The 11,341-nt window shown below is 44.7% G+C and overlaps 1 protein-coding gene across 1 annotated transcript; it reads right to left on the reverse strand.

Moving 5' to 3' along the window:
- Positions 1-377: 377 nt before the first annotated feature.
- Positions 378-5,100, reverse strand: LOC124673163. The gene is made up of 9 exons (XM_047209289.1): positions 4,904-5,100; positions 4,216-4,438; positions 3,708-3,833; positions 3,565-3,642; positions 2,980-3,105; positions 2,749-2,847; positions 2,478-2,624; positions 2,240-2,348; positions 378-1,068 (listed from the first exon to the last, which is right to left on the reverse strand). Exons 1-9 carry the CDS (start codon positions 5,098-5,100, stop codon positions 542-544), a joined length of 1,632 nt encoding a protein of 543 aa, XP_047065245.1. The 3' UTR covers positions 378-541.
- Between the last annotated feature and the right edge of the window lie 6,241 nt (positions 5,101-11,341).

Here is an 11,341-nt window from a genome sequence, read left to right on the forward strand (position 1 = left end):
CCCCCCCAACAGTATGGAACAACGTAGCACTTGCCATTCTCTGGAAGATCTGGAAGATATGGGACGTGAGAAATGCCAAAGTATTCAGGGATGTAGATCAAACCCTACAAATAACAGTTAGAAACATCCTCTCCAACCTCACTCTATGGTGTTACCGCTTCAAAAAAAAAAAGCGGAATTAAGAGTGGACGCCGATCTGTGGCAGAACCTCTCCCAATGTAACTCTTGATTTCAATATATTCAGGTGGGGATCCTTCAAAAAAAAACATGGTATACATGCTTGCACTCTGCTGACCAGAGGCAGCATCAGTTGCATCAACAAGATAACCACACCACAAATGGTTATTCCTTTATTTACTTATTAAGATATAACATCTTATTAACCAGTCCTTTCATATCACAAAGTAGGCTCCAAACTCACTAGTCACTAATATTCCTTCCTTTCTAAAATGAGTGCCCCAACTTTATTTCTCTATTTATTAAAATGCATCTACATACATCGAGACACTTATTTTGGAATGGAGATAGTACGTCCGAATGCTTAAAAGTGATCTTCGATTGCACTATTTTCTTTTTTGAAGGCTGGTATCTGGTTGCTATTTCTCCTCATGTAAACCTTCGGAACTGTAGAGGATGTTGAGTTTGCTCTAGCTTCAGACGAATTGCCATTTTCATGCTCATGCATATCTAGGTCAGTCGCCCTACCTGGCATGCACCTACTCTTCGGGGAAGGGCTCCTCACAAGGCCGTTCTGGTTGTCCACTTCCAGGGTTACCATAGCGGTATTGTCCATCTGATTATACCTCAATGCCTTTTCCTTAGACAGTTGTTCTCCAGTTCCAGTATCGAATTCCTTTTTCACCGCAATATGTGATGTCTCCTTATCTGAACTCTTGGCGCAACCTGAATCTGTTTCATTCGTTTGCTTCGGTATTTTCCGTGGCCTCCCTCTTGGTCGCTTGGTAGTCTCTGAACTAACTGGTTCTTTGCATTTAGCTTCCATGGTATTGGCCTCCTTTTCTTTTGGTTCAGACACAGGAATCATGCTAGCAGAGGTGCCAGCTTGAGCTGCAACATGGCAAGTAGAATCATCAGGCAGAATAAAGAGAAAAAAAATGCAACGCACCATATTGAGATATAACAAAAGAAACGTATTAAGTATGCATTTCTTTGAAACTTTCGAGCTTGGTAATAAGTTCGTTAAATCTTCGCGGCTTTCGGTGTCTGATAGATCTATACGGACTTTTTTAAAGATCGCCACTATACTAGTATAGCACACAAAGGCCTGTGGGGATACGCAACAACTGTTGTACTCCCTCTGTCCTATGAAACTTGTTGTGCATTTGTATAAATTTAGATGTATTCATATACTAGATAGTGTCTAGGTACATCCAATTTTTGAAAAATCTAAGACAACTTTCGCAGGATGGAGGGACTACTATTTCTCTAGAACCATGTGTCATCTCCAGCTTGCTATAGCATACTGGTCGTGCTTCAGTAATCAGTAGATTGGATTTCAGTTTCCATCTTAAGCATAAACACAAGATAAGTTTTCAGCTTTGCGTAGATCTGGTGCATAAACTATATATTAAAAATGGAGAAATCCTATGTTAACAATGATACCTCCCAAGAACAATGGAGAAACCTATATATCAACGTACACCCAAAAATATACAATACTAGACAACTTTTATCATGGTACCTCCTAGAACAAATTCAACTCCCTCATGCTCATCTCATGTACTCGAAGAATATATAGTATGGACATGTTCCTTTGCTTCTGAAATATCCGTTGTGCACAGCATGCAAGAGTACTCTATAGATATATCTCACGTACTCTAATAACACCAACGACGGCAAAATTGCAAGGCACAATACCACTTGTTGTATTATGTCAGTTGACTGAACTACAAGAGATGAAGTCTAGGCATCCAGCTATACTACAGTCCTCACTGCTTACTGATGAAGTTACCACATATACCTGACCAGATTTCACGCCACGTAGCATTTCAATTAATATTGATGCATAGACAAGCAGGGGCATGTTGTAGGCTGATGTCAAAAATAGCTAATTAACATTCAGTACAACAAAGATAAGACAAAAAAAATGCAGGGTTGTGTAACTTGAATGAATGGAGTTTCAGAAAATTAGTTTGGGAAATTAGAGTTTCTTCAAAAGGACATAACTGTGACATATAACAAGAACGCCATGTAACCAGTAATAACTGCAGGAACTTACAGCGATTTGATTTCTGGTCATCAGGTGATTTCTTTTCAAAGACCAATGAATTCATGGATTTTTCCTTCCTCTTCCCTTGTACTTTCAATCTTTTCAGCATTTTTCGAGGCTGGTGGTTAAAAAAAAATATCTCAAATATAATCTAAACAAGTTCATTACAGATTACCAGATCAAGGTACATCCTATAGCCATGACACTGAGTTATTTTATCGAAAGAGTAAAGGTCTATTACAATTACCAGATCCGTACATCTGTCGAAAGAGTATATGTCTGTTACACTTCTCCTTGGAACACAGGCATGTTTGCTTATTTCTCCTGTCTCAAGGTAGCTCATTACAGATTTCAGCGTGCGGAATACAAGATGACTGACAGGATCAGTATAGTACTGCACAATCATATAATGAGTGATTAAACTACAAAGTCAAATCAATTCCATCAATGATTTTTAAAGGAATAAGAAATGTGTGACATGTTCAGTTTAACGAATAAAATGTTCTGTTCTAATGTACCGGGTGTTTTTTAATTCCATCATTGCATTTCCTAAATATCATTTCTTTCACCCATCCTTTAGGTAGCCCATCTGGATTGAACTCAACCTGTGCAAGTATCTGTAAAAGGATCCAAAGCTTAGTTATGAAAAAAAAAAAAGGGAACAGTATTCTCGAAAAAAAATAAGGGAAGTTATAACTTTTTATAGATACTATTTTATTCAAATAGGAGAATAGTTCCAGGAAGCATACATTATCTTCGGAGGTTGTGTCACACAGTCCCTTCACATCACATCCAGAAATCGCCCCCTCATTCACATAACGCAGTACGTCTTCTTTTGAGAAGAATCTCATTCCAGTAGGCAGATGAACAAAAAACTACAAAACGACACACAAGCATGGTAAAACTGATGTGGCTATGCCTCCTGAGGCACTCCTACAAAATCAGTTTAACAAATGACCATTGTTTTCAAGGATGTATACGAACACTTAAATATAAAAACGATATATACCGCATAAATAAACGCTCTCCTACTCTGAAACTCTACCCAACAGACTTAAAAATATTCAGCCTCTATTTATTATTTAAGAAATGTATTTCATTAGACAAGAAACAACACAGAGCCATTCTAGAACTAAGCATGAATTAGTAGTAACTTATTAATAAGAAATATGTTCTTTTCAGATACACCCTAACGAGTTTCTCGTACTTTTGATCTCTTATGTGTCTAGTGTCACCGACCTCCTACCACGATGAGTTTCCAGTTCTTTTGAGAAATAGATAAGCCAATAACTAGCATAATTCAAATATTAATGTGAAAGCAAGTTGAAATTAACCTTGTACATTTTGTCCATCATCTTCCCCCCAGCTCTGACCTCAATCACCCAACTGTCCGGAAGCCATGCATTCATATTCTGTGTGCAAGAGGGAGTTACATCTCAAATGTAATCAACACATGACATATAGAAAACTCACTCACATGAAGCTCGTTATCCTCAGTGCATGTGTGCGACTCCAACATGTGCTCGTCCATCTCCGAGAATAGATAGTTTAGTGCCTCCGTATCCGTTGAGAATGTGTATTCTGACACTGGGGAAGTGTAGTACTGCAACGAAAAAGTAATGAACAATTATTTACGAACTATATATACATAGTATTTTTTTTCTCTTTCTATTTTTAGCTGCATGTATACCTCTGGAGAGCTTACATGTGTACTTGGTTGCTTCGTTTTTCTGTCGCTATGTACTTGGGTAACTTCTACGCAGTTTGATATTTTTGCTAACAACTCTGTCTTATCCAGCCCATTATTTTTTTAAAGTTGCTTTTTTTGGTAGGGGAGTCTCTCCAATCTCATAAGATAGGTAATTATTTACATCTCAGCCCAACATCAACATAGCAGCAATAATAATACATACAAGCATGTACACCAAGGTGCATGCAGGAAGCACGTAAATAAAATTCAGCATACAAGCAGAGTAGGGGAGTACCCGGTATGTCGACCCGTCATCATCGTGGCGAACATGTATGATCCAACCATCGGGAAACCAGAACGGTGCCTCCTTCAAGGCCTCTGCATTTTCATCAACCTCCACTGGTCCCTCTGCCACCACAATCTCCGTCCCCTGTTTATTCGGGTCTTGTGCCTCCTTTTGATGGTTCACTTGAGCGTCATTCAAGACCACCACCGGTGGCTGCAAGTCGTCCTTCTCTCTGTTTAGCCAGAAAATAATAACATGGGTGCTAAATCAGATACAGAGACACGACGACGACGGAACATGAACCCCAGTTGGTAAAGTCTAGTTCCTACAGGAAAGTAATAAGACATATTCACTTATTCAGTCAGGAAGAACTTCCATTCATTTTAGCAAATATTTTGTGCATAGAGTACGCTGTGCCCAATATAGTGAGTGTTCGCAAGCTTGGGTATCCACCATTGTTGAACAGGAGAGTTGTTGCTAAGGCCAAATATAGCATGGCACACACAAACCGGGTTATGCAGTCCACGGGGATCGCATGATACCCAGCATATAAATCATTTAGGAATCTCCCAACGGTACCCCTTCCGTCCCCATATTACTCCTAGCTATCGCAAGCGCACCACAAGATGAACAGTGTGCATATCACAAATTGACAGTTGGACAGAACATAATATAGCTGTTAGAAGCAGGGACGAACCTGGCGCGGACGGACCGCCGGGAGGGCGAAGCGTCGCGCCGGCGCCGCGAAGGCGGGGGAGAGGGGCCAGGAGCAGCGGTGGCGGCTGGGCTGGGCCTGGGGGGCGTCTCGTCCGGCGGCAGGCGACGGCGACGTGCCCGCTCGGAGCGGCGAGGGCCCGAGCCTGGAGGCTCGGCACCAGCGGAGGTGGCAGGCATGGGAGGGCAGGGCTCTCTCTCTCGCCGGCCGGTTACCGATCGACGGCGTGAGGAGCGGCGCGATGTGTGGGAGCGGTCGCCGCAGGTGGCAGTGGAAAGAGCAGAGTGGGGAGCGGAGACAGGTGATCCGTGATCGTGGCGTGTGGGCCCCGCCAAGATGAGTCAGGCCATTTGGTGCTGCTCCCGAGACATGTCAGCCGCGGGAGAATGTGCCAATATTTTGTTTACAGTAGGCTTGTCGGACTCGTGGATGATGGCACGTGCAAGAACTGACTTGGAACGAATCTAACAGCATCTCCACTCGTCTCTCCGACGAGGCCTCCAGAACCGCGTTTTATCATTCGGACGGCGAAATTCAGCCCAGTCGTGCCCCCGGTTCCTCGATTTCGTCCGGATTTGGGCCTAAATTCATCCGGCAATCCCACGTCATCCCCGGCCCCCGGGGAGCGCTCGGGGAGTCCGGACGAAACGAAAGCACGAAAAATGCCGAGGAAACTTCCCGCGCGTCTGGTGGCCCCAACTTGTCGGCGAGAGGCACCGATCGTCGTCCTCATCGCATCGTCTTCCGCGCGCTGTAAAAGTCTGCCGCCGGTCAGCATTCGCCGGCCGCGTAGCTTCCACGCGGCGAGTTAATGTCCTCGCCTCGGTTTCACGCGCGCCTACCACTATTTATCATCGAACTACCGCATCTGCCCGCATTCACCTCACTCGCCTATCCCCAAATCTTCCCCGAACTTGAACGAACCAGCAATGGCGAACGACGGTGCGGCCAACAACGGATTCGGTCGCCGCTCTCTCCACCAATGGGAGGGACGGCTCCTCCACGCGGCGGGCTACCCGGCGCCGCCGGACTTCCGCGCGCCAGGAGGATGGAGGCTTAGCGCGGGCGGCGTGCCGATCCCGCCGCGCTCGAGGCGGAGATCGACGCGGTGCTCGTCACTCTCAGTGACGAGCAGCGCGCGGATCCACGCTTCTACCCCGACAACTACGAAGCGTGGACCGAGTTCTTCCGGTGCAGGTACGAGCGCGAACTCGCCCCGTATGACGGCCCTCCTCCTCCTCCGGCAAGGAACAACGCCGCCGGCGGTGGTGGAGCGCGCCTGACCGCACCCTCTCGAATGTGCTCGCGCACATCGAGGGAAGGAATTTCCCCGTCCTGCAAATGCCTCCACCGGAGGTGGCGACTCTGTCGCGCCGGCGCGGTACCTCCTGGCTGCCGAGGAGGATGGCGCCGTCCTCCTCCTCGTCTGGGTCGGCGTCCAGGTCCGGCGGGTCGACGTCGGTCTTCGTTCAAAAGGAGCTGGCATCTCCGTCGACATCAGCGCGCGTCAAGAAGGAGCCGGCGTCTCCGCCACCGACTAGAGGGCGCAGCAACAGCGCCCTCGTCATCCGCGACTGATACGTCTCAAACGTATCTATAATTTCTTATGTTCCATGCTACTTTATTGATGATACACACATGTTTTATACACACTTTATGTCATATTTATGCATTTTCCGGCACTAACCTATTAACGAGATGCCGAAGAGCCGATTCTGTCGTTTTCTGCTGTTTTTGGTTTCAGAAATCCTAGTAAGGAAATATTCTCGGAATTGGACGAAATCAACGCCCAGGGTCTTATTTTTCCACGAAGCTTCCAGAAGTCCGAAAAGGAAACGAAGTGGGGCAACGAGGCGACGCCACGCCAGGGCCGTGCGGCCAGGGCCTGGGCCGCGCCGCCCTACAGTGTGGGTCCCTCGCGTCGCCCCCTGACCTACCCTTCCGCCTACTTAAAGCCTTCGTCGAGAATACCCCAGTACCGAGAGCCACGATACGGAAAACCTTCCAGAGACGCCGCCGTCGCCAATCCCATCTCGGGGGATTCAGGAGATCGCCTCCGACACCCTGCCGGAGAGGGGAATCATCTCCCGGAGGACTCTACACCGCCATGGTCACCTCCGGAGTGATGTGTGAGTCGTCTACCCCTGGACTATGGGTCCATAGCAGTAGCTAGATGGTTGTCTTCTCCTCATTGTGCTATCATTGTTCGATCTTGTGAGCTGCCTAACATGATCAAGATCATCTATTTGTAATGCTACATGTTGCGTTTGTTGGGATCCGATGAATATGGAATACTATGTTATGTTGATTATCAATCTATCATTTATGTGTTGTTTATGATCTTGCATGCTCTCCGTTGCTAGTAGAGGCTCTAGCCAAGTCGTTACTTGTAACTCCAAGAGGGAGTATTTATGCTCGATAGTGGGTTCATGCCTTCATTAAATCTGGGATAGTGACAGAAAGTTCTAAGGTTGTGGATGTGCTATTGCCACTAGGGATAAAACATCAATGCTATGTCTAAGGATATTTGTGTTGATTACATTACGCACCATACTTAATGCAATTGTCTGTTGTTTGCAACTTAATACTAGAAGGGGTGCAGACGCTAACCCAAAGGTGGACTTTTTAGGCATAGATGCATGCTGGATAGCGGTCTATGTACTTTGTCATAATGCCCAATTGAATTTCACACTACTCATCATAATATGTATGTGCATTGTCATGCCATCTTTATTTGTCAATTGCCCAACTGTAATTTGTTCACCCAACATGCTACTCCCTTTGTTCCATTCTATAGTGCATATTGTTTTTTGGCACGGAAATTAGCGCAATAGTATTTTTTACACAAGACCCCTAGCTGAACGATTTGAGATCAACGTAAAATTTAGGAAATCCATATCTTCCTAACTTACCATAACAATTTTAGGAGCTGAACGATTTGAGAGCTGAATGGGGAGGAGGTAATTGAAAAAAAAGATATACTAGAACCTTATATTCTGAAACAAATGCCAAAAATCTATAGGCATTATAGAAAGGAATGGAGGGAGTATTTCTTATTGGAGAGACACCACTAGTGAACTGTGGACCCCGGTCCATTCTTTTACACCGAATACAATCTACTGCAATACTTGTTCTTACTGTTCTCTGCAAACATCATTATCCACACTATACATCTAATCCTTTGTTACAGCAAGCCGGTGAGATTGACAACCTCGCTGTTAAGTTGGGGCAAAGTATTTTGGTTGTGTTGTGCAGGTTACACGTTGGCGCCGGAATCCCTGGTGTTGCGCCGCACTACATCTGTTGGAGATATGCCCAAGAGGCAATAATAAAATGGTTATTATAATATATCTTTGTGTTTATGATAATGTTTACATACCATGCTATAATTGTATTAACCGAAACATTGATACATGTGTGTTATGTGAACAACAAAGAGTCCCTAGTATGCCTCTTAACTAGCTTGTTGATTAATGGATGATTAGTTTCATAATCATGAACATTGGATGTTATTAATAACAAGGTTATATCATTGTATGAATGATGTAATGGACACACCCAATTAAGCGTAGCATAAGATCACGTCATTAAGTTATTTGCTATAAGCTTTTGATACATAGTTACCTAGTCCTTATGACCATGAGATCATATAAATCACTTATACCGGAAAGGTACTTTGATTACATCTGCGTAAATGGGTGGTTATAAAGGTGGGATTAAGTATCCGGAAAGTATGAGTTGAGGCATATGGATCAACAGTGGGATTTGTCCATCCCGATGACGGATAGATATACTCTGGGCCCTCTCGGTGGAATATCGTCTAATGTCTTGCAAGCATATGAATAAGTTCATAAAGAGACCACATACCACGGTACGAGTAAAGAGTACTTGTCAGGAGACGAGGTTGAACAAGGTATAGAGTGATACCGATGATCAAACCTCGGACAAGTAAAATATCGCGTGACAAAGGGAATTGGTATCGTATGTGAATGGTTCATTCGATCACTAAGTCATCGTTGAATATGTGGGAGCCATTCTGGATCTCCAGATCCCGCTATTGGTTATTGGTCGGAGAGAAGTCTCAACCATGTCTACATAGTTCACGAACCATAGGGTGACACACTTAAGGTTTGATGTCGTTTAAGTAGATATGGAATATGGAATGGAGTTCGAAATTTTGTTCGGAGTCTCGGATGGGATCCAGGACATCACGAGGTGTTCCGGAATGGTCCGGAGAATAAGATTCATATATAGGAAGTCACTTTCCAAGTTTGGAAATGATCCGGTGAATTTATGGAAGGTGGTTTCTAGAATTATCCGGAAATAAATTACTATGGAAGGAGGAGTCCCGGAGGGACTCCACAAACCCTAACCAGCCAACCAAGTGGGAGGGTGGAGTCCATGGTGGACTCCACCTCCTTGGCCGGCCAAGAAAAGGGGAAGGGGAGAGTCCCTGTCCCTCTAGGTTTCGTCCATAAGGCAGTTTTTCTGTTGGGGTCTTATTCGAAGACTTTGGGCAAACCCTTGGGGTTCCACCTATATAATGAGGAGGAGAGGGAGGGGGCAGCCCATGGCTTGGCCGCACCACCCCTGCCCCCTTGAGGCCGGCGCCCATAGCCCCCTCTCACCAAACCCTAGCCTCCCCTCCTCCACATACAAACTCCCGCAGCGCATAGGCGAAGCCTTGCCGGAGTTCTCCACCACCACCGCCACCACGCCGTCGTGCTGCCGGGATTCCGAGGAGGATCTACTACTTCCGCTGCCCGCTGGAACGGGGAGAAGGACGTCGTCTTCATCAACACCGAACGTGTGAACGAGTACGGAGGTGCTGCCCGATCGTGGCACCGTGATCAAGATCTTCTACGCGCTTTTGCAAGCGGCAAGTGATCGTCTACCGCAGCAATAAGAGCCTACTCTTATAGGCTTTGGAAATCTTCAAGGGTTAGTCTCGATCATCCCCTCGTTGCTCCCATCTTCTAGATTGCATCTTGGCTTGGATTGCGTTCTCGCGGTAGGAAATTTTTTGTTTTCTATGCAACGAATCCCTACAGTGGTATCAGAGCCGTGTCTATGCATAGATGGTTGCACGAGTAGAACACAATGGTTTTGTGGGCGTTGATGCTCTTGTTGTCTTTAGTTTGAGTACTTTGCATCTTTGTGGCATAGTGGGATGAAGCGGCTCGGACTAACTTTACATGACCGCGTTCATGAGACTTGTTCCTCGTTCGACATGCAACTTGTATTGCATAAGAGGCTTTGCGGGTGTCTGTCTCTCCTACTATAGTGAAGATTCAATTTACTCTTCTATTGATAACATTAGTATCACCGTTGTGGTTCATGTTCGTAGGTAGATTAGATCTCTCCCGAAAACCCTAAACCACGTAAAATATGCAAACCAAATTAGAGACGTCTAACTTGTTTTTGCGGGGTTTGGTGATGTGATATGGCCATAATGTGATGATGAATATGTATGAGATGATCATTATTGTATTGTGGCAACCGGCAGGAGCCTTATGGTTGTCTTTAAATTTCATGTTGAGTAGTATTTCAAAGTAGTTGTAATAGTTGCTACATGAGGTGAACAACCATGAAGACGGCGCAATGAACCTTGACGCTACGCCGACGATGATGGAGATCATGCCCGTTGATGATGGAGATCATGTCCGTGCTTTGGAGATGAAGATCGAAGGCGCAAAGACAAAAGGGTCATATCATATCACATATGAATTGCATGTGATGTTAATCCTTTATGCATCTTATTTTGCTTAGAACGCGGCGGTAGCATTATAAGATGATCCCTCACATTAATATCAAGATAATAAAGTGTTCTCCCCTCGTATGCACCGTTGCCAAAGTTCGTCGTTTCAAAGCATCTCGTGATGATCGGATGTGATAGATTCAACGTTCATATACAACGGGTGTAAACCATGTTGCACACGCGGAATACTTGGGTTTGCTTGACGAGCCTAGCATGTACAGACATGGCCTCGGGACAACGGAAACCGAAAGGTTGAACACGAGTCATATGGATGATACGATCAACATATTGATGTTCACCATTGAAGCTACATCATCTCACGTGATGATCGGTTTTGGTGTAGTGGATTTGGATCGTGTACCACTTAACAACTATGAGGGATGTTGTATTAAGTGGGAGTTCATTAGTAATTAGATTAAAATATGAACTAATTATCATAAACATAGTCTGAGTAGTATTTTGAATTAATTTTGTAGTATTGGCATCCGTTTTCTACCATGCGCTAGTCTTGTCATTGAGATAGAAATACTGTTAAAATCTGACAAGAAACTTTACGGATTGGTACCGTATTGTTAAAGAATCAAGAATTGATTAAGTCCTATTGCAAACTTTTAGTAAACCTCACATTGTTGATTCAAAGAGCTATGGTTTCAATTAGTACC

The sequence above is a fragment of the Lolium rigidum genome, chromosome 7 (genome assembly GCF_022539505.1).
Source record: "Lolium rigidum isolate FL_2022 chromosome 7, APGP_CSIRO_Lrig_0.1, whole genome shotgun sequence".
Classification (NCBI taxonomy): Eukaryota; Viridiplantae; Streptophyta; class Magnoliopsida; order Poales; family Poaceae; genus Lolium; species Lolium rigidum.